Raw genomic sequence first — 24,932 nt, 5'->3', positions numbered from 1 at the left:
ATGTCAATTTTATTTATTTAATTTTTTTTACTAGTAATGTCGACGATCTGCGATTTTTAGCAGGACTGCGACATTGCGGCAGACAGATTGACCCCTGACATTTTTTTACACTTTTGGGGGACCAATGACATTACTACAGTAATCAGTGCTAAAAATATGCACTGTTATTTTAATAATGACACTGGCAGGAAAGGGGTTAACCCAGGGGCAATCAAAGGGTTAAGTGTGAGCCTAGGGGGTGTTTTCAAACTGTGAGGGGGATAGGCTTGTGGAATCAACACAGAGACCTGTGATCCTAAATAGGAGGATCACAGGAACTCTATGTTCATTCCAGAGAGAACAACGATCTGCTGTGTTTACAACAGCAGACCGTCGTTCTCTCTCCACAGGGAGCGATTGCGGGTGCCCAGATGCGTGCGTGAATCGGCTTCCCCACTGCCTAATGGGGGCGCGTGCACCCCCAGGAGCGCTCCCGCAAACTGATGTAGCTATACGACGGTTCGCGGAGCCGAGCCAGCCTGCCGCAGTATATCTGTGGTTAAAGGATAACTTCACCTTTATATATATATATAAAAAAAAAATAATAATAAATGGGTATCTTTTTGCAGGTAAAAAAAAGTTTATTTTTTTATTAGGAGCCTGTAAAGCATTGCACCTGTGATCAGCAGATCAGGGGTGCAATCTCAGGCTACTGCAGGCTGTCAGTGTAGCTGTCTGCCTGTATCTTGTATGGGCAGGCAGTTACAGAATGACAGGAGGGATCAATAAACTAACTTGAGTGCTCACCAGCACCCTGCTAGTTCATTGAGAATTACAAGCCGTCAGCTTGCAACCTAATTATATTTGCAACCTAATGCAGACACCTGACGCAGTTTTGAGCAGGTCTGCAAAAGAATTACCACCAGAAATAAAGAAGATTTTCATCAAGGTGAAACAGATTTTCAAAATGGTCAGTGGAAGGTTTAATGATGTTGCTGGGCTACTTTAGAGCAAAAGAGGAAGGAATTTATGAATAAAGCGCTAAATTATATAAATCTGTCTCATAACCCGTCTTACTACTCTTATTCAGCATTGTCTTGCTGTGTTACAGACTACATGTTCCCCACTCTCTATGTACCTGTTTAAGAAGATGGAGCTCTGGAAGTAGAGTGGGTGCAATAAGTTCCTCTGTAGTCTCCTTGTACCACTGGGTTCCCTGTGATGAAAACATATACAAGACTTCAGTCATAATAACTGTTAAATTGTACATGACAAAAACATTTAATCAAGATTTGTGTTAATACAATACATGTCCTAATAGGGCACAATTTCTAGAAGCTACTTAGCAGTTTTCGTAGGATGGGAGACGCTGAACCATTGTTAAATCAGTTTCACAGTGCAGATGCAATGTCTGTGGTTGGACACTGAGGTCAAGGTAAAGGGTTACTCCACTTTCATGGGGGGGGGGGGGTTTTGCAAAAAAATAAACACACACACACAGTATCTCTCAAAAATGAGTACACCACTCACCTTTTTTATAAATATTTTAATATATCTTTTAAAGTGTAAAGTAATGAGTGTACAGCTTGTATAACAGTGTAAACTTGCTGTCCCCTCAAAATAACTCAACAGAGAGCCATTAATGTCTAAGCCACTGGCAACAAAAGAGAGTACACCCCTAAGTGAAAATGTCCAAATTTGGCCCAATTAGCCATTTTCTCTCCCCGTTGTCATGTGACTCGTCAGTGTTACAAGGTCTCGGGTGTAAACGGGGAGCAGGTGTGTTCAATTTGGTGTTATCACTCTCACTCTATCATACTGGTCACTGGAAGTTCAACATGACACCTCATGGCAAAGAACTCTGAAAAAAAGAATTGTCGCTCTAGATAAAGATGGCCTTGGCTATAAGAAGATTGGCAAGTCCCAGAATATTAGCTGCAGCACAGTGCCAAGACCATACAGCAGTTTAACAGGACAGACTCCACTCAGAACAGGCCTCGCAATGGTCGACCAAAGAAGTTGAGTGCACGTGCTCAGCGTCATATCCAGAGGTTGTCTTTGGAAAATAGACGCATGAGTGATGCCAGCATTGCTTGCTGCAAAGGTTGAAGGGGTGGGGGTCAGCCTGTCACTGCTCAGAGCATACACCGAACACTGCATCAAATTGGTCTGCATAGCTGTCATCCCAGAAGGAAGCCTCTTCTAAAGATGATTCACAAGAAAGCAACAGTTTGCTGAAGACAAGGCTAAGGGCAGGGATTACTGGAACCATGTCCTGTGGTCTGATGAGACCAAGAAAAAAATGGATTTTTGTAAGATCTTACCGTAAAATCCTTTTCTCTTAAGCTCATTGACAGACGTAGTCTTCTTGATTCTCAAGAGCTGGGTTATGTTGTCTCCGCAGGAGTAGGACTAGGCAGAAAGACAAAACGTTCTGGCTCCACCTTAGGGGCAGTCCCTGAGGGTATATCCTCCCTCTCTCTGCTACAGGGAATCAGTTCTGTTCTAAAGCAGTAACAGAGAATTTAACCCAACCCAACTCAATGATAGAGGGGCGGGTACTACGTCTGTCAATGAGCTTAAGAGAAAAGGATTTTACGGTAAGATCTTACAAAAATCCATTTTTCTCTATCGCTCATTGACAGACGTAGTCTTCTTGATTCTCAAGAGCTGGGACATCCAGAAGCAGTGCCACAAAATGAGGGGTGGGATTGACAGAATCAAAATCCAATCTAGAAGGCCCAACCGGAGCCAACCAGAAGTATCAAAGGACTCATCGAGTAAACAGATGAGACCTACCCCACAAATCCTCGAGGTAGACCAACAGTCTCCTCAAACAGTGGCCTGCAGGAACCTTGCAGCCAGAAGAGGCATCTGACGATGCCATCACATAAACCTTATACAATATTGTAAAGGTATGAACCGACTACTAAACAGTCGCCTTGAAAACCTGAACCACTGACGCCTGATGGCGGAAGGTCCAGGAAACTCTAAGCGCCCGAGTAGAATGCGCCTTAACAGGGAACGGGGGATCCCGACCCTTAGATAAAATAAGCCTATACCACCGTCTGTCTGATCCATCTAAAGATGGTCGCAGCAGAACAGGCAACCCCTTCTTAGGGCCATCCGTGATCACAAACAGTGAATGCGTCTTACAAATTGAATCCGTAGTATTCAAGTATATCCTGATCGCCCGAACTACATCCAAGGAATGCCATGCAAATTCTCGAGGATGATTGGGCTAAGGACATAGGAAGGACAATACACTGTCCTTATTCAATGAAACTTTGAAACCACCTTAGAAGGAAGGATGGATTCGGATGAAGAACAACCTTATCCCTATGAACCACCAGATCTGGGGAACAACAGGATAATGCAGCCAGTTCTGACACCCTGCATGCAGAAGTGATAGCCACCAAGAAGACCACCTTCTGGGATAAAGTAAGCAAGGGAATCTCCCTGATATTTTCAAAGGGAGGTGTCTGAAGAACCGACAGCACCAAATTAAGATCCCAGGATGGTAACGGCGCGTGCACTGGCAGAGCCAGGTGTCGCACCCCCTGGATGAAATTCTGCACCAAGGAATGAGTAGACAAAAGCTTCTGAAAGAAGATAGCAAATGCTGAAACCAGACCCTTGATAACACTCAAGGCCAGCTTCTGCTCAACTCCCTGTTGCAGAAAGCCAATATTCGGACTACCGAATAAAGATGTAGATGGAACCCAAGGGATTCACACCACACAATATAAGACTTCCATGTACGATGATAATCTTTCTGGAAGTCGCTTTCCTTGTTTTAACTAGAGTAGGAATAACTGAAGCTGACAATCCCTTGTCCTTCAGCACCTGGGTCTCAATAACCAGGCCGTTTAAAACCAGCGATCGTAAAGCAGGATGGAAGATCGGTCCCTGAGACAGTAGATCCTCCCTGAGAGGAAGTCTCCACGGGACGTCCGCCATCAGTCTGACCAAGTCGGCGTAACAAGCTCGACGAGGCCAGTCCGGAGCTGCCAGGATTACTGGAATTCCTTCCTCCTCTATCCTGCGAAGAAGTCTTGGCAGTAACCCAAGAGGAGGGAAGGCATACATTAGCTGGTATTGCCCCCACGGGGCGATCAGTGCGTCTGCGGTTTCTGCTAGAGGATCGCGGGAGCGAGCCACGAATCTCTGAACTTTCCTGTTGAATCGAGATGCCAACAGATCCATATCCGGGGTGCCCCATCGTAGGCACAACTGGTGGAAAACGTCTGGATGGAGGGACCATTCCCCCTGATCCAGAGTCTGACGGCTGAGATAATCTGCCTGCCAATTCTCCACCCCCGGAATGAACACCGCAGAGATTGCTGGAACAACTCGTTCCGCCCAGCGAAGAATGCAAGCCACTTCTTTGGCCGCTCGGACACTCTAGGTGCCCCCCTGGTGATTGACATAAGCCACGGCCGTGGCGTTATCCGACTGGATCCGAACCGGGCTGCCCTGGAGCTGCTCGGTCCAGTGAATCAGACAAAGTCTGATCGCTCTCAGTTCCAATACATTTATCGGTAACCTGGATTCTTCCGGGGACCAAAGTCCCTGGACAGATAACTGACCGAGAATTCCTCCCCATCCGGATAGACTGGCATCCGTGGTCACTGTCGTCCAATATATTGGCAGAAATGACTTTCCCTGGCTGAGCATCGGAGACCGAAGCCACCAGACCAGAGACTCTCTGGTCTGTTTGCTCAATCGGATCTGATTGTCCAGGGATTCCGGATTCCGATTCCATCTGAGAAGAATCTCTTGCTGAAGAATTCGGGTATGGGACTGGGCAAATGGGACTGCTTCGAAGGAAGCCACCATCAACCCCAGAACCCTCATGCAAGTCCGAAGGGAAGACCAGCTGTTGGATAGTAACAACTGGACTGCTGATTGAATCTTTCGGAGTTTCCCTACCGGAAGAAAAAACTCTTGTCCTGACTGTGTCTAGAATTAGACCCAGATATTCGAGCCTCTGGGTGGGAACCAGAAATGACTTTTGCTGGTTCACCAGCCACCCGAATTCCTGTAAAGAAATCATAGTATTTTCTATGTTTTGTAGCAAGGTCTGAGGAGACTCTGCATGAAGCAGAAGATCGTCTAGGTAACCAAGGATCGATATGCCTCTTTGGCGCAGAAGTGCCAACATTGGGGCCAACACCTTAGTGAAGACCCGCGGAGCCGTGGCGAGACCGAAAGGTAACGCCACAAACTGATAGTGGTTCTCTTCTACGGAAAAGTGTAGAAACCGCTGATGTCCTGCGAAAATGGGAATGTGAAGATATGCGTCCTTGATGTCTATGGACGCTAGGACATCCCCTGGATGCAGAAAGGCTGCTACTGTGCGAATGGACTCCATTCTGAATCTTCTTATGTTGACAAAAGAATTGAGTGCCCTTAAGTCCAGAATTGGACGCACTTTGCCCTCTTTCCTGGGTTTTGTAAATAGGTTTGAATAAAACCCTTGAAACCGTTCTGTCCAAGGAACGTGGACTACCACTCCTTGTTGTAGTAAATCTGTGACTGCTCTCCGCAGATCGTCTAAACGATCCGGGGATAGTCGGATATTGGAAGGGAAGAATCGCGCCGGTGGGAGAGATCGAAACTCGATCTTGTACCCTGACCTTATGACTTCGCAAACCCATCTGTCCGGGATTCTGGAAAGCCATGGATCCGGGAACCGGCGAAGACGTCCCCCCACCCCAGTTATGGGTGGGGGCGCACCTTCAGGCTTTGGACGGTTTATCTTCAGGTCTAGAGGGGGCGGGCTTTTGCTTGCCCGACCAACGACCCCTGACGCCTCCTGAAGGAGCTTTGGAGGACTTAATTTTTTCACCCGCGGGACGAAAAAACCTCTTGTGAGCAGAAAAAGAAGGCCCTCGTCTTTGACGAATTCCTTTACCTTTAAAAATTTTGCGGTAAAAAGGTGCTCTTTCCACCCGTGAGATCCTAATGATCTCATCTAAGTTGGCTCCAAATAGACGCTCTCCTAAAAAGGGGATATTAGCCAATGCTTCTTTGGAACCTTGGTCGGCTAACCAACCTTTTAGCCACAGTGTACGCCTGAGAACCACCGCTGAGACAGATGCTCGCGCCAATAATGGAGTGGCGTCTAACGCCGCATCACACACACAAACTGTAACCCCTGTATCATTTGTTCCAACGAATCTGATACCGCCTGAGGGACCTCTTCTAGGTCCCGGCGTAACCACTTGGTCCATACGGTTACAGCCTGCAAAACCAGACCAATAGCAATTATTGGTCTGAAAGCTGATCCAATCAAGGTAAATATGGTGCGAGACATAGCTTCTATCTTGCGATCCACTGGATCTTTAAAAGACGGAGCGTCTTCTAGAGGAATAACCGTGGCTTTATTCAATCTAGCAATTGGTGAATCCACCACAGGTGGTTCTGTCCATTTCTTAATGAGGGTTTCCTCAAACGGATAACGCCTGTTAATGCGTTTAGAAATAGTAGAAATGCGTTTTGGCAGACTCCATTCTTCTTTGATTGGATTGCCAAAACATTTGGGCAATGGAAAAACCTTCGCCACTTTGATGCGTTTTTTAGTCCCAAAAGGGATTTCAGTTTCAGCTATTTCTGACGGAATACCCTGTAATCTAAGGTTTCTTGAACAGATACAATGAGTGCGTTTACCAACGCTTCCTCTCTGGCTATGGCTGATGCCGAAACATCCTCCTCACTGTCTGAAAAGACAGTACACGAGACACCAATACCAGATGAAGTACCTGCAACTGCAGAAATAGGCTCAGAGTCTGAATCCGAGGTTTCAGATAATAAGGGGTTAGGCGGGGGTCGCTTACTTGCGCCCTGTCCCTGACAAGCCACTTCCACCCGGGACACAAAAGTTTCCATAATAGCGGACAATGATTCAATCGTCAGTGGGGTGCTGGAGGATCCCGCAGACCCCTCGAGGGGATCCGGAGGAGATACATGAGTGGCAGGGTCCCTGTTAATTCAGGACACCTTTGCCAGAAAACACAAAAAAAAAAAAAAACTTTTTTTTTTTTTTTTTTTTAAATCAAAAAAATACCTTTTTTTTTTTAAAAAATTTTTTTTTTTTTGTGTCTCCCCCTAGCGCAATAGCGCCCCTCGGAGTACCTGCTTCTCGATCCCACAGAGAGAGAGAGGGACCCCCAAGGCTCACCAACCGATGCAGTGAAGTTTCCAACCAACTGCAGTCAGCGTCTGTCTTTTACAGACTGGAAGGAGCTGTTGCTTTTTCCCGGGTAGAAGGACGTGGCTCCGCCCCCTGTGTACGCCTTCCGGCGTTCCCAGCTCTCCACGAGGTAGCTGGGCTCATGAAACATGGCCGCCCCCATACAGGAGACATTCGACTCCAAAAACATGGCGGCCGCTAGACAGAAAAAAACTGATTCCCTGTAGCAGAGAGAGGGAGGATATACCCTCAGGGACTGCCCCTAAGGTGGAGCCAGAACGTTTTGTCTTTCTGCCTAGTCCTACTCCTGCGGAGACAACATAACCCAGCTCTTGAGAATCAAGAAGACTACGTCTGTCAATGAGCGATAGAGAAACTTATTTGGTTCAGATGGTGTCAAGTGTGTGTGGTGGCAACCAGGTGAGGAGTACAAAGACAAGTGTGTCTTGCCTACAGTAAAGCATGGTGGTGGGAGTGACATGGTCAGGGCTGCATGAGTGCACTGGGGAGCTACAGTTCATTGAGGGAACTATGAATGCCAACATTAACTGTGACATACTGAAGCAGAGCATGATCCCCTCCCTTCAGAGGCTGGGCTGCAGGGCAGTATTCCAACATGATAACAACCCCAAACACACCTCCAAGACGACCAATGCCTTGCTAAAGAAGCTGAGGGTAAAGGTGATGGAGTGGCCAAATGTGTCTCCAGACCTAAACCCTATTGAGCATCTATGGGGCATCCTCAAACGGAAGGTGGAAGAGCGCAAGGTCTCTAACATCCACCAACTCCGTGATGTCGTCATGCAGTAGTGGAAGAGGGCTCCAGTGGCAACCTGTGAAGCTCTGGTGAACTCCATGCCCAAGATGGTTAAGGGAGTGCTGGAAAAATAATGGTGGCCACACAAACTATTGACACTTTGGGCCCAATTTGGACATTTTTACTTAGGGGTTTATTCACTTTTGTTGCCAGCGGTTTAGACATCAATGGCTGTGTGTTGAGTTATTTTGAGGGGACAGCAAATTTACACTGTTATACAAGCTGTATTTGAGTCATAGAACTAGTATGATAGGCTGGTAATTATCATTTGCAGCAGGAGAGGTCAGCAATGATAGCACATCCATATTTTTCCTTCAGGACTGGTGTACACTGGCTTTTTCAAATATTCGTTTTTATTGAAGCAGGGAAAGGGAGACATTTTGAACAATACACAAGTAGTATAAATGCCAAAACAAGCAGAAACATAGAAGAAAGCATTCTTGTATACACCAACAGCATGTTAACAGGTCCAGTACTTCCCCCGCTTGCTTTTATGGAGGTGAAATAAAAAAAGAAGAGAGAAAGATCGAACAGGGGGCCAAGAGAGGAGGAAAGAAGCAACAGAGAGGAGAATAGAGAGAAAGGGGGGAGGCAAAGGGTAGGGAGGGAGAGGGGCGTCTGGCAAGAGATGATCTGAACGGGAAAGCTCACACACCATCCAAAGGAAACTACACAACCCAACAGAGCAGCACCCTGCTCAGATACAACAAATAGGTCCCAGTTTCACCATAGTGCAGCATATTTCTCATGCTGGTGTCGGGAGGAAAGAACAAGGTCCTACTGATGTACTCCACCTTACGTACCCAACTTGCGACTTCAAACTGAGAGGAATGCAAGACTTGGCCGCATTGAGAAGATGTCTAATAATCAATTTTTTGTAGGAAGAAGCCGGTATGTCCGAGAGGTGTAATAAGAAGGTAGGGTCGTTCGGAACGGGATGATCAGTAAGTGTCTGTATAATTCCACGTACTTATGACCAGAAATGTGTTAGAAGAGGACAGGACCAGAAGATGTACAACAGGGTGCCCTTGGCTCCCTGACATCGCCAGCAGCGGTCCGACACCTCCGGAAAGCATTTGTGGAGTTTCACGGGCGTGTAGTACCATCTGGTAAGAGTCTTAAAATTGGACTCCTGCAGTTTGGTGCACATGGAAGATTTAAGTGCAAATCCGCATGTAGTGGATCTGATCTGGTGAGAACTCACGGCCCGGTCAACCTCCCATCTACGCACCCAAGGCAGATCAGGCTGGTCTGGCAGGGAAACCAGAAGACCAAACATTTTGGAAGGGGAACCAGGGAGGGAGCCCTATTCGAAACCAAGCTCCTTGAAGGGTTTCAGGGGGCGGTCAAAGGAACTCGTGGATGGTAGCGAGAGGAGGAAATTTTGGATTTGTAAAGCGTTCCAGAATGGGAGAGCAAAGGGACCTCGGGCATCCATAAACGGGAGATGGAGGGCCATTGCGCATGGAGAAGGAAATGTGAGGCCTGGAAAATGCCCGAGCGGCGTAGGTTAGTGAACTGCTGTGTAAAGGTACCCGGATCAAATTTGGGGTTACCAAGGAACGGATACTCCACTCCTTTGAGAAAAGCTCATGGACAGTGCGGGTAGTTTCACAAGTCCGCAGAGTGGCACCTATCAAAGGGTGGGCCTTCAAGGCCTGAGGCAGCTCACAGAACACCCAGGGGGTCCTGCTCAGGACAAGGGGAGTTTGGACCTGTTCTATTTGCACAGATAATGTGGTAGAAGAATAGCGACACCAGTCAACAACTCTGCTGAGGTGTGAGGCCTGATAAGATTTCTTGATGTCTGGGAGAGCAACCCCTCCATACAACTTGGGAAGTGTCAGCAAGTGTCTCGGAAGCCTGGGTTTTTTTTACGGAACCAAATAAAGTTGAGGAACAGGGAATGAACCTGCTTGAAGAATTTAGGGGGGATCCGGATAGGCAGTGTTTGAAATAGATAGAGAAATTTCGGGAGAATACACATTTTCAGTAGGTTGCATCTTACATAGTTACATAGTAGGTGAGGTTGAATAAAGACAATAGTACATCCAGTTCAACCTGTGTAGGTGTGTGTGGCTGTAAAAAAGAGAGAGAGAGAGGGCCAAGCGCCGATCTAAGTGCAGCAATATAGGCAATTTATTGGACACACATGAAGAATGTTACTCACAAAGGATGTATAAAATCAGGCATCTTAAAAGCAATAGGTGATCTCTGAAGTCACTTCCAGGGTGGGCTGTCCGGTCAGGCTGTGGCGCTGATGCTGTGGAGGGTAAGCGGCGATCTCCTGTTGCGAGGCAGGGGACGTGCTGATCCTCAGCGGTGGTGATGCAGCGTGGACACGCCGGTCGGGTTGCCGTGACGTCACTTCCGAGACACCAGGGAGATAGAACGGCGACGCGTTGCGGAGCTCCGCTCCTTCTTCAGGCCGTGCAGGGGCCATTTTGGATGTGGTATTTATGCCAGCAGTGCGGAGGACAAAGTTACAGGGGCTCAGGAGGGACAAAATTAGGAGAAAAGCAAACCGGCAAGGGAAAGTGAGAGACTAAGAGAGAGGAGGATGACGCAGATGTCTGGGAGGGGGAGGAGAGGGAAAGAATAGGGGGAGGGGTGAAAAGGTGCATAAGCTGAATAGAGTGTATTAAGGCAGCAGAGAGAGAGGAGGGGGTGGGGGTTTGATTATCTTTGAATGGAAAATCTTGTACAGAGGAGGGAATTGCCTGTGTATATGTTTGTATATGCAAATGAATGTATGGAGAGGCGCATTTGAGAGAGGCATACATGTATATAAAAACCACATGTATATGTATAAATAAATAAAATGAATAAAAAACAAAAATTATGTTAAAACTATAATCAAAAATAATAATAAAAAAATATATATATAATGAGAAAGGGATAAAAAAGGGGGGGGGGAGAGCAATAAGAAGGGGGAGGGGTGCAATAAACAATTGTATAAGATTGCTAAACATAGTGGAAATGATAAATTGGCAATGGTCAAAAATTATTATATATGTATGCATTCCCATGCGCATATAGAAAAAAGAGGGACATGCGCATGTACGTGCATACACACATGCTCCAATTGACGCAGGTCATGATCACTTAGTAGTTAGGTTGTATATATACATATATATGTATGTGTATATATATATATGTATATGGGGGGTCGGTGGTATTGGTGGGTGTTGGTGAGTGTTTGTTGAAGGAAGGTCTCAATATGAACCAGATTTGTGGCAAAAAATGAAGTACAAAGACTATAAGGACAGATAGAGACCTGTATATGGGTACTTACTTTGAAGTTGGCTTGAGAAAAGGAAGCGTGTGTCAGGGAGGTTCATAGAGATCGCTGGAAGATGGGAGGAAGAACCTGGGCAGAAAATGATCAAGTTAATAAACCACAAGAAATGACAAATTGGAAGATGGGCTACAGCAGCACATTAATTTCGATTTCTTCGTTCAAGCCTCCAGGTGAGAGCGTTTCAAGGGAGTAAATCCAGTAGGTCTCTCTCTGGCACAACCGCTTGAAACGCTCTGTCCTGGGTAAGGTGTTAGGGATTGACTCAATTACCCACACCTTGAGTCCAGAAGAAGAGTGGTTGTGGAACTCTGCAAAGTGTCTGGGGACACTATGCTTGTCCTTCCCTTTTTCAACCAGGCGACGATGTTCGCCAAATCGTTTCCTAAGAGGTCTAATGGTGCGGCCTACATAAAATAGTCCGCATGGGCAGGTTAGGCAATATATTACATATTCAGTTGAGCAGTTGTAGAATTGTTTAATAGGATATGTTTTGCCTTTTACAGTGAATTCTGTTTGGCCGTGTTGGACATGGGAGCAGGTGAGGCATAAGGTTTTGCGGCACTGGAACATCCCTATGAGGGGGATGAGGCAGAGGGTAGTGGTGGGGTGGGTGATGGTGGACTTGAGTTTACTGGGAGCAATGAGATTTTTGATGTTGGAGGATTTTCTGTAGGAAACTTTTGGTATAGGGGGGATGGTGGATTTTAAATGTGGGTCCTCTGATAAGATGGACCAGTGTTTTCGTAGGATCTTTTCCATTTGTCTGTATTTAGTGTGGAACTGTGTGGTGAATCGTAGGGGTTGGGGCAATGCATTCTGTGGGTGGGGTGGGATGTGAGGAGCACTTGAATCATACTGTTGCAGGTATTGTGAATGGGCTTGTTGAACCAGGGATGCAGGGTAGCCTTTATCTAGGAATTTTTGGGTTAGGAGGGCGCTTTCTTCGCAGTAGTCTTGTAGTTTTGTGCAATTGCGTTTCAGGCGGCAGAATTGGCTTTTGGGGATGTTTGAGATCCACCTGGGATGGTGGCAACTATGGTAGTGTAAGAATGAGTTTCCAGCGGTAGGTTTCGTGTAATTTTTGGCTAAGATGTTGCCTTTCTCATGATATAGGGTGAGATCTAAAAATGCTAGTTGAGCCGAATCGCATACAGAGGTGAAGGATAAATTGAAAGGGTTGAGGTTGCAGTGCTCTACAAACTGCGTGAAGGTGGATTGGGGACCATCCCAGATGACGATGATGTCGTCTATGTATCGGCCGTAAAATATGATGTGTGGGGTGAAGGGGTTGTTTTGCCAGATGTACTGGGCTTCCCAGAAGCCCATAGTGAGGTTGGCATAGCTGGGGGCAAAATTAGCCCCCATCGCTGTGCCAGTGACTTGGAGATAGAAGTCTCCGTTGAACTCAAAATAGTTGCGAGTAAGGCAGAATTCGGTGGCATCTAGGATGAATTGGGCTTGTTTGGGGTGAATCATGGGGTCTGCTGATAGAAAATGTGTGACTGCCCTGAGTCCGACTTGATGGGGAATAGAGGTGTACAGGGAATTTACATCAAGGGAAGCCCACATGTAGGTGGGTTCCCAGGAATAGTGACTGAGGAGGTCAAGTAGGTAGACTCCGTCTCTGATATATGAGGGAAGATTTTGTGCTAACGGTTGTAGGAATTGGTCAATGTATTGGGAAAAAGGGCTAGTGATGCTATCCATGGCGGCTACAATGGGACGGCCTGGGGGATGGGTACTGTTTTTGTGAATTTTGGGTATGTGATAAAAGTATGGGGTGGAGAAAAAATCTCTATTGAAGAATGAGAGTTCTTGTTTGTTGATGGTTCCATCCTCCATTGCATCTTTAGCGAGAGATTGAGCCTCTGCTTGGAACTTGGTGAGGGGGTCCTGCGGGAGAGGGCGGTATGTGGAAGTGTCTGAAAGTAAACGAAGGGCCTCCTGAATGTAGTCGGCCCTGTTTTGGACTACTATGCCTCCACCTTTGTCGGCGGTTTTGATTATGAGATTTTGGCTCTGGGTGAGGTATTTGAGGGCTAGTTTTTCTGCTTGGTTTAGATTTGAAGCTAGGGCATGGGAGGGGTTTTTGGACTGTTTGCACATTTTGAGAATGTCTGCGTATACTACTTGATAGAATGTTTGGAGATACGGACCTTTGGACTGGGTTGGGTTGAATACTGATTTGGGCCTGAATGAGGAATAACGGACTGGGGGGGAGGAGGAGGGATGGAGGGTGAATGGGATGAGGTCTTCATCATTATTGTGCTCCATGTGTAGTTCTTCTAGAATTTGGAGGGCCAATGCGTCCATGGAGGAGTCATGATCTGCCTCATCCCCCTCATAGGGATGTTCCAGTGCCGCAAAACCTTATGCCTCACCTGCTCCCATGTCCAACACGGCCAAACAGAATTCACTGTAAAAGGCAAAACATATCCTATTAAACAATTCTACAACTGCTCAACTGAATATGTAATATATTGCCTAACCTGCCCATGCGGACTATTTTATGTAGGCCGCACCATTAGACCTCTTAGGAAACGATTTGGCGAACATCGTCGCCTGGTTGAAAAAGGGAAGGACAAGCATAGTGTCCCCAGACACTTTGCAGAGTTCCACAACCACTCTTCTTCTGGACTCAAGGTGTGGGTAATTGAGTCAATCCCTAACACCTTACCCAGGACAGAGCGTTTCAAGCGGTTGTGCCAGAGAGAGACCTACTGGATTTACTCCCTTGAAACGCTCTCACCTGGAGGCTTGAACGAAGAAATCGAAATTAATGTGCTGCTGTAGCCCATCTTCCAATTTGTCATTTCTTGTGGTTTATTAACTTGATCATTTTCTGCCCAGGTTCTTCCTCCCATCTTCCAGCGATCTCTATGAACCTCCCTGACACACGCTTCCTTTTCTCAAGCCAACTTCAAAGTAAGTACCCATATACAGGTCTCTATCTGTCCTTATAGTCTTTGTACTTCATTTTTTGCCACAAATCTGGTTCATATTGAGACCTTCCTTCAACAAACACTCACCAACACCCACCAATACCACCGACCCCCCATATACATATATATATATATATATATACACACATACATATATATGTATATATACAACCTAACTACTAAGTGATCATGACCTGCGTCAATTGGAGCATGTGTGTATGCACGTACATGCGCATGTCCCTCTTTTTTCTATATGCGCATGGGAATGCATACATATATAATAATTTTTGACCATTGCCAATTTATCATTTCCACTATGTTTAGCAATCTTATACAATTGTTTATTGCACCCCTCCCCCTTCTTATTGCTCTCCCCCCCCCCTTTTTTATCCCTTTCTCATTATATATATATTTTTTTATTATTATTTTTGATTATAGTTTTAACATAATTTTTGTTTTTTATTCATTTTATTTATTTATACATATACATGTGGTTTTTATATACATGTATGCCTCTCTCAAATGCGCCTCTCCATACATTCATTTGCATATACAAACATATACACAGGCAATTCCCTCCTCTGTACAAGATTTTCCATTCAAAGATAATCAAACCCCCACCCCCTCCTCTCTCTCTGCTGCCTTAATACACTCTATTCAGCTTATGCACCTTTTCACCCCTCCCCCTATTCTTTCCCTCTCCTCCCCCTCCCAGACATCTGCGTCATCCTCCTCTCTCTTAGTCTCTCACTTTCCCTTGCCGGTTTGCTTTTCTCCTAATTTTGTCCCTCCTGAGCCCCTGTAACTTTGTCCTCCGCACTGCTGGCATAAATACCACATCCAAAATGGCCCCTGCACGGCCTGAAGAAGGAGCGGAGCTCCGCAACGCGTCGCCGTTCTATCTCCCTGGTGTCTCGGAAGTGACGTCACGGCAACCCGACCGGCGTGTCCACGCTGCATCACCACCGCTGAGGATCAGCACGTCCCCTGCCTCGCAACAGGAGATCGCCGCTTACCCTCCACAGCATCAGCGCCACAGCCTGACCGGACAGCCCACCCTGGAAGTGACTTCAGAGATCACCTATTGCTTTTAAGATGCCTGATTTTATACATCCTTTGTGAGTAACATTCTTCATGTGTGTCCAATAAATTGCCTATATTGCTGCACTTAGATCGGCGCTTGGCCCTCTCTCTCTCTCTTTTTGGATTCATACAGGGTTGCTTCACCCTCTACAAGCCGGCAGCCAGCAAAGTGTACTAGCAATCCCACCAGACTTTCACCATTTGCCCGCATCATAGCCCATTGCAGCAACCCGCTCAGTCCGTTTGCGCCAATCTCTCCCCCCCCTCTCTCTATCTGAACTACAGAAGTACATTTTGTGCAGCATCGGACACGGGTTTGCACCCCTCTAGCTCACCACCCTTTGTACCCACGCATACCCCACCTGGTAAATGGACTTTTCCATATGATTGTATATGATTTTAAACGGTTTATGTATATTGCTCTTATAATTTAGAGAGTTTTTTACTGATCCTACTGGATATTTGATTACCTCTACCACTGTGCCCATATTTGCCAAGTCCTGTTATTCTCCATAATTTCTTTTTCTCTGGCAACTCCCTTGTTGCAACACCATCCTTGTGCTGACCCATCCATCCTTCCACCCCCAACCAACCCCTCCACCATATCTAACACATACATCTGCTCTATTTGATCATCCTACAACATCTTCCTCCTTTCTGTCCACACTCCTCAGACAGTCTCATCCCTGTGCTCATCCATCCCTCCACCCACACCATATACCTCTTGCCCTCCCATCCATTCCCACATGGAGTTCCTCAAACAAGTAGAATCAACTAAATACCAAACCCTAGAGGAACTCTACGCACTTTTCCCCAATAACTTTTTCTGCCCTACATACAACATACCCACGGACAAACTACAAGGTAGTTGTCATACATTTAGGAAAATCGAACGTCTCATATCCACAGCCAGCCACCACTGGTGGGACAAGTTCTTCTTGGAACACTACATATCCCAAAACATTTCCCCTCGGGGTTTACGCATCCTAAAAACATGCTCCTTCCTGAACCCAGATCTAGACAAAGAATGGTCACACATATCCGAATTCTGCACACGGAAATGGATGCAGATCATCTCCCAGCAAAGAGAATTAAAATATAAAGAAACCCTATCAAACATCGTCCAAATCATATCCAATCTTACCCAATATGTTCCACATGTCCCCATGAACTGGCTTTCCACCCTAAAATTACACACCAAAAAAGATGAAGACACACTATTACATACAAAATTGAACAAAATTAGAAGAGATCTGGATGATTATAACCATCAAAGAGTTTTCAATTGGAAAAAGAATAAACAACACATTCCACCTAACCCCAAACCCCTTCAGGTCCCCAGCCGTCCCGCGGCTCCCCGCCCCCCAGGTCCACCCCCTTCCTTACTGGGTCCCCTTCCTCGTCCCCACTATCCACCCCCCGCCCCCCATATACCCCCCCTATGCCCCAACCTCACCAGGACCCAGCCTGATAACCAATATCCTATAGCCCCCACCCCCAAACCCAAAAGAATCAGAAGATTAAGACCCACATTGCCCCAACCTAGGACCTCGGACGGCCCTCACATATCCAACACCCCCAACATCACCGCCAACATAGCGGTGCCCACACCCAATTCCACATCAGGCTACAGCAGCCCCACCAGTGCTCCCACCAAGTCCACATCTCCCCATACTGGCCCCGTTCCCACATCCAAATCCATAATGACCAGCATAGACAAAACCATCCCATCCCAAGCACCTGATCCCAACAGACCCCCAGACCTACCCATCAACGAATCCGCCAGTTGCTCCTCCACAGACCATTTTTTAGGATCAACCCCCCTGCTTACACTGACTCCTCAAACAAACAAAAGAAAACTAGACACAGAGGAAAGCGGGGGGGAAGACACAGAAATAAACAAAAGAGCCAAACTATTAACACAGTAAAAATATACAATTTATCCTCCCACTCACTATCTTCTGCCGAAACTTCCCTACTCAATAGAGGCCTCAATTTTGCCCCAGCCACCCCACCCAACCAATTCACTCTGTTCAAAGACCTCAACAGGTTCATCAGGAACCTTACCCTCAAACGTCATTATAATATACTATCCTCCAAGGCATCTCTGGGCCCCTCCCCTGACCCACCTCCCCCTCCAACTCCAGATCATGACTCCTCCATGGACGCATTGGCCCTCCAAATTCTAGAAGAACTACACATGGAGCACAATAATGATGAAGACCTCATCCCATTCACCCTCCATCCCTCCTCCTCCCCCCCAGTCCGTTATTCCTCATTCAGGCCCAAATCAGTATTCAACCCAACCCAGTCCAAAGGTCCGTATCTCCAAACATTCTATCAAGTAGTATACGCAGACATTCTCAAAATGTGCAAACAGTCCAAAAACCCCTCCCATGCCCTAGCTTCAAATCTAAACCAAGCAGAAAAACTAGCCCTCAAACACCTCACCCAGAGCCAAAATCTCATAATCAAAACCGCCGACAAAGGTGGAGGCATAGTAGTCCAAAACAGGGCCGACTACATTCAGGAGGCCCTTCGTTTACTTTCAGACACTTCCACATACCGCCCTCTCCCGCAGGACCCCCTCACCAAGTTCCAAGCAGAGGCTCAATCTCTCGCTAAAGATGCAATGGAGGATGGAACCATCAACAAACAAGAACTCTCATTCTTCAATAGAGATTTTTTCTCCACCCCATACTTTTATCACATACCCAAAATTCACAAAAACAGTACCCATCCCCCAGGCCGTCCCATTGTAGCCGCCATGGATAGCATCACTAGCCCTTTTTCCCAATACATTGACCAATTCCTACAACCGTTAGCACAAAATCTTCCCTCATATATCAGAGACGGAGTCTACCTACTTGACCTCCTCAGTCACTATTCCTGGGAACCCACCTACATGTGGGCTTCCCTTGATGTAAATTCCCTGTACACCTCTATTCCCCATCAAGTCGGACTCAGGGCAGTCACACATTTTCTATCAGCAGACCCCATGATTCACCCCAAACAAGCCCAATTCATCCTAGATGCCACCGAATTCTGCCTTACTCGCAACTATTTTGAGTTCAACGGAGACTTCTATCTCCAAGTCACTGGCACAGCGATGGGGGCTAATTTTGCCCCCAGCTATGCCAACCTCACTATGGGCTTCTGGGAAGCCCAGTACATCTGGCAAAACAACCCCTTCACCCCACACATCATATTTTACGGCCGATACATAGACGACATCATCGTCATCTGGGATGGTCCCCAATCCACCTTCACGCAGTTTGTAGAGCACTGCAACCTCAACCCTTTCAATTTATCCTTCACCTCTGTATGCGATTCGGCTCAACTAGCATTTTTAGATCTCACCCTATATCATGAGAAAGGCAACATCTTAGCCAAAAATTACACGAAACCTACCGCTGGAAACTCATTCTTACACTACCATAGTTGCCACCATCCCAGGTGGATCTCAAACATCCCCAAAAGCCAATTCTGCCGCCTGAAACGCAATTGCACAAAACTACAAGACTACTGCGAAGAAAGCGCCCTCCTAACCCAAAAATTCCTAGATAAAGGCTACCCTGCATCCCTGGTTCAACAAGCCCATTCACAATACCTGCAACAGTATGATTCAAGTGCTCCTCACATCCCACCCCACCCACAGAATGCATTGCCCCAACCCCTACGATTCACCACACAGTTCCACACTAAATACAGACAAATGGAAAAGATCCTACGAAAACACTGGTCCATCTTATCAGAGGACCCACATTTAAAATCCACCATCCCCCCTATACCAAAAGTTTCCTACAGAAAATCCTCCAACATCAAAAATCTCATTGCTCCCAGTAAACTCAAGTCCACCATCACCCACCCCACCACTACCCTCTGCCTCATCCCCCTCATAGGGATGTTCCAGTGCCGCAAAACCTTATGCCTCACCTGCTCCCATGTCCAACACGGCCAAACAGAATTCACTGTAAAAGGCAAAACATATCCTATTAAACAATTCTACAACTGCTCAACTGAATATGTAATATATTGCCTAACCTGCCCATGCGGACTATTTTATGTAGGCCGCACCATTAGACCTCTTAGGAAACGATTTGGCGAACATCGTCGCCTGGTTGAAAAAGGGAAGGACAAGCATAGTGTCCCCAGACACTTTGCAGAGTTCCACAACCACTCTTCTTCTGGACTCAAGGTGTGGGTAATTGAGTCAATCCCTAACACCTTACCCAGGACAGAGCGTTTCAAGCGGTTGTGCCAGAGAGAGACCTACTGGATTTACTCCCTTGAAACGCTCTCACCTGGAGGCTTGAACGAAGAAATCGAAATTAATGTGCTGCTGTAGCCCATCTTCCAATTTGTCATTTCTTGTGGTTTATTAACTTGATCATTTTCTGCCCAGGTTCTTCCTCCCATCTTCCAGCGATCTCTATGAACCTCCCTGACACACGCTTCCTTTTCTCAAGCCAACTTCAAAGTAAGTACCCATATACAGGTCTCTATCTGTCCTTATAGTCTTTGTACTTCATTTTTTGCCACAAATCTGGTTCATATTGAGACCTTCCTTCAACAAACACTCACCAACACCCACCAATACCACCGACCCCCCATATACATATATATATATATACACATACATATATATGTATATATACAACCTAACTACTAAGTGATCATGACCTGCGTCAATTGGAGCATGTGTGTATGCACGTACATGCGCATGTCCCTCTTTTTTCTATATGCGTATGGGAATGCATACATATATAATAATTTTTGACCATTGCCAATTTATCATTTCCACTATGTTTAGCAATCTTATACAATTGTTTATTGCACCCCTCCCCCTTCTTATTGCTCTCCCCCCCCCCTTTTTTATCCCTTTCTCATTATATATATATTTTTTTATTATTATTTTTGATTATAGTTTTAACATAATTTTTGTTTTTTATTCATTTTATTTATTTATACATATACATGTGGTTTTTATATACATGTATGCCTCTCTCAAATGCGCCTCTCCATACATTCATTTGCATATACAAACATATACACAGGCAATTCCCTCCTCTGTACAAGATTTTCCATTCAAAGATAATCAAACCCCCACCCCCTCCTCTCTCTCTGCTGCCTTAATACACTCTATTCAGCTTATGCACCTTTTCACCCCTCCCCCTATTCTTTCCCTCTCCTCCCCCTCCCAGACATCTGCGTCATCCTCCTCTCTCTTAGTCTCTCACTTTCCCTTGCCGGTTTGCTTTTCTCCTAATTTTGTCCCTCCTGAGCCCCTGTAACTAAATACCACATAAATACCACATCCAAAATGGCCCCTGCACGGCCTGAAGAAGGAGCGGAGCTCCGCAACGCGTCGCCGTTCTATCTCCCTGGTGTCTCGGAAGTGACGTCACGGCAACCCGACCGGCGTGTCCACGCTGCATCACCACCGCTGAGGATCAGCACGTCCCCTGCCTCGCAACAGGAGATCGCCGCTTACCCTCCACAGCATCAGCGCCACAGCCTGACCGGACAGCCCACCCTGGAAGTGACTTCAGAGATCACCTATTGCTTTTAAGATGCCTGATTTTATACATCCTTTGTGAGTAACATTCTTCATGTGTGTCCAATAAATTGCCTATATTGCTGCACTTAGATCGGCGCTTGGCCCTCTCTCTCTCTCTTTTTGGATTCATACAGGGTTGCTTCACCCTCTACAAGCCGGCAGCCAGCAAAGTGTACTAGCAATCCCACCAGACTTTCACCATTTGCCCGCATCATAGCCCATTGCAGCAACCCGCTCAGTCCGTTTGCGCCAATCTCTCCCCCCCCTCTCTCTGTGTGTGGCTGTAATCATCTTGCATACCCCTGAATGTTCTGATCCTTGAGATGTACGTCTAGAAGTCTTTTGAAAGCCACCATATTACCTGCAGAAACCACCTCTTGTGGTAGAGAATTCCACAATCTTGTAGCCCTAACAGTAAAGAACCCCCCACGTTGCCTGAGGTTAAAACGCTTCTCCTCTAATCGCATTGTATGCCCCCGAGTCCTCATGCAATCCCTGTGACTGAACAGCTTTTCTTCTAAGCCTAGATCCCCATTGAGATATTTAAAAATTGCTATCATGTCCCCCCTCAGGCGTCTCTTCTCCAGGGAGAATAAATCAAGCGATTGCAGACGCTCCTCATAATCAAGGTCCTCCAATCCCCTAATTAGTTTAGTTGCCCTTCTCTGGACCCTCTCCAGCTCCAACACATCCCTTCTACCAAACCAAGAATGAAAACCCTGATGCCATTTATCAAGAAGGGTCCGTACACTGGCTTTTTAATTCAGATAAGGTCTGTTGGAAATTAGCTTGGGCTTTGCGTATGTGACTACATACTGTACAACTCAATGTAAATGCAAGTATACAGCACAAGTCTCCAAATGCTTTGATGCACTGGCTATAAAATCAGATGACATTTTCTGCATGGACCATAGTCTTTTAGCCTAATCTGAATAAATGATCTGAGCCTAACTTAGGTAAACCAGTGCAAAGAAAGATTACAGCTAAAGGTGAATTGCTGCCTTATTTAGCATAAAGGTTTCTTGCTTTATTTTATGAAAATAAAAAGGCAAAAGTAAATTGCTCTAGAAATATATGTAAGATAAGAAGAATGTGTTTGTCAGCAAAACAGTAGAAGGTAAAAATAAGGGACTGAAAGTGAAGGAAAGCAAGGTAGTGTGTAGGTTAAAGTTACAACATGCATATTAGATTAAGAAAGGAGAAAAAAAAAAAAAAAAAGGATGAGTGTTTGACAACATACTCCTTATAATTTTACAGCTATCGGTTTATGACTTCCTGTCCTGTGTCCTGGACTGTTCATAAAAAGGATATGAGAGTGTTGAACAACATTTCCTAGTATTTGTTATAAAACACTTCTGCCACTCCTGCTCAATATTTCACATAAAAAAAATCCAGTGTACAGACAGTTAAGCTGCGATATTTTGCGCTATAACAAAAGACTAAATTCGATAGAAAGTCTCAAATTTTAGGATTCCTCACCTGTTCTTTCACGGAAACTAAATACGTATTGTATTTACATGGGGTTGGTTTGCTAAAGGTAAATAGGCTGTTCACTTTGAAAGTGAAGTTCTACTTTGCAAGGGAATTTACCCCACAGCTTAGCCAATGTGGTGAAGTTTCACTTAGCAAGGATTACTCAATCACATGCAAGGAAAATTTTAAAAAATAGCATTTTTTTTTACACATGATTGGATTATGGAAGTCTGTGGTGCTTCACCTCATTCACTAAACTCTGAGGTAAATTATAACTGTAAAAGAGTTTGTATAGGTAAGACAGGCCATAGACGGGAACCGGCCGAGATTCGAACCATGTGTTGCCAGGCTGAATGCATTAAGTCAATCGATCAACCAACTTGGGTACAACCAGCCTGCCGGATTGACTTTCGATTATAGCTAGTGGCTTCAATAGCTGCTTCCAATAATCATTGTCTTCTCCGGGCGGAAAATCTCCCTACAAAAAGGCCACCATTGACTGCACTATTGGCTACAAAACAAAAGAGCAAGTGAAGTGCACTATGTGTTTTAGTACACTCAAAACTTGATGAGTCTCTTGAGAGCCAAGATGGGACGAACATAGTCATTTGGTTTTGAAACTGCAAAAAATATAGAGTAGAAATTGCAAAACCTTTGGTCCTCTGGAACCAGAATGAACACTCCTTGAGAGGAAGATTGTGAGCTTGTAGAGCAAATGTTTTTTGTGGATCCAAAATACATCTGAAAGCATAAAGTGAGGAGGGCGAAAGCTTTGAAAATCCAGATTGCAGCGGTGAGCCACTAAATTGTGTACCCACTCGTTTGCAGTCTTCCACTGCCAAACCTCTGCAAAGGCCTGCAAACATCAACCCACCTGAGCGACTGGGGGTGATCCTTCATTGTGAAGGGGACTTGCTCCCCAGCTTAGCAGACTTCGAAGTCAATACATTTCTTACAGAACTGGGAATAGGGGTTGGGTTTGGAGCCTGAGGCCTGATATCGGTGAAAGAAATGTTTTTTTTTTTATGTAGAAAGAGCAGCTGGTTTTTGAACTGTAGTTTTAGCCTTCTTTTAAAGTGAAAATTTGGTACTTTTACCTGCAGTCACAGACACTGGTGAGCTATATGTTCTATGTTGATAATAATTAATGAAGTGAAAAAAAAAGTCTGTGCTATAGCTTACTTTATATGTAACCTCCAGCAGTACATAGCAGGGTGTGTTGGTGTCTACATCCACAGGGACTAGGAGCCTCGGCTCAGCAGCCAGCACATAGAGGTGACGTAAAGCTTGCAGATGATACCTGTATACATACAAGCATTAAATATATCTTAGTTCTTATTCCATACAATAAGCTTTGCAAAGGATGTACCACTAGCTGTAATGTATGTCTATATGTTCTGTAAAAGTAAAATAACCTTACCTTTAGAACTTTACCAACCAGACAAATACAAATAATGTATTAATTAGAAAAGAAATCCTAAACAAACCCCCCATGAGATGAGCTGTAATGGGCTTTAGGACCATGTCTAAAAAAAGACAGTCATTCCAACCAATTTATTTAGAGGTACTTACTTATTTACCTTCCTTTTTTTACATGAAGCTGCTTTATTTTAAAGTGGAACTTTATTCAGAAAATGAAGCCCTGATAGAGGACATCAGGCTGCCATTTTTGCAGATATAGCTATGTAAAACATTGAGTACAATAAGTGCCTGTACGGTTTAAAATCCAGTTATGCACTCTCACCCTGCTCTGCACATGCTCAGTTGCTCTCTATTCTTGGCACTGTGCCTAAAATCAGCACCACTAGAGACTAATCAGATGATAGCTTAAGGATTTACTGTTAAAGGGGGAAGAAAGTAACAGGAATGACAGACTGTGCAGAGGGAACAGAGATTAGGGAGAGAGTAAAGAAAGGTAGGAGAGGTGACAGGACAAACTCTGCTGCCAGGGAGACACAAAAGAGTAAAACTTAAAGCAGAACTTTACCCATACCAACTTGATAAAAATAATGTTCTTTAGCAAGTAACATGCATACCACATTATTAATTATGCTGCCAAAATTTGTGTGTGCAGTAAATTGCCTCCAGCATTGTTTCTGTTTTTTCTAGCTGAAGGCTGCCATTTTGCTGAAGCCCAGATCCAGTCAGCAGATCAGCTTCTACAAGCTCAGCAGTGCCTAAAAACATAGAGCAATTGAGCATGTGCAAAGCAGGGTGAGTGTATTACTGGATTTTAAACAGTATAGACACTTATTTTTAATGTTTTACATAGACATACCTGCAAAAGGGGCCAGCTTGTAGTGATCTAGCAGAACTTAATTTTCTGACTAAAGTTCGACTCGATCTTGTAGCCGGACCGAATGACTCTGAGGACCCCTTTGTCTTGTAGCAGGGAAGTCCACGGGTACGGAAACCAGCGAAGAAGTCCCCCCACCCCCGATATGGGTGAGGGCGCACCTTCATACGGAAGGAGCCTTGTCCATGAGTCAGGAGAAGCCCGCTCTCGGCTTGCCAGACCTGGTTCATTTTTATCCTCCAGAGGAGGCCCTTAAAGGCTTTGAGCCCTTGTCAGTTGACCCTAG

General features: G+C 45.4%; 1 protein-coding gene across 1 annotated transcript in view; it reads right to left on the bottom strand.

Annotated features, from left to right (window-relative positions):
- Window positions 1-24,932, bottom strand: part of ANAPC1 (anaphase promoting complex subunit 1) — a 239,017-nt gene that overhangs the window by 76,679 nt on the left and 137,406 nt on the right. The window contains exons 39-40 of the mRNA XM_082251927.1: window positions 23,533-23,650; window positions 1,118-1,195 (exon numbers count right to left, since the gene is read on the bottom strand). Of these exons, the coding sequence (XP_082108053.1) occupies window positions 1,118-1,195; window positions 23,533-23,650 (196 nt within the window). The remainder of the gene's footprint in view (window positions 1-1,117; window positions 1,196-23,532; window positions 23,651-24,932) is intronic.

The sequence above is a fragment of the Pelophylax lessonae genome (genome assembly GCF_965119305.1).
Source record: "Pelophylax lessonae genome assembly, chromosome: 3".
NCBI lineage: Eukaryota > Metazoa > Chordata > Amphibia > Anura > Ranidae > Pelophylax > Pelophylax lessonae.
The sequence above is the reverse complement of the archived record's forward strand: the minus strand, read 5'-3'. Positions and strand labels throughout refer to the sequence as shown.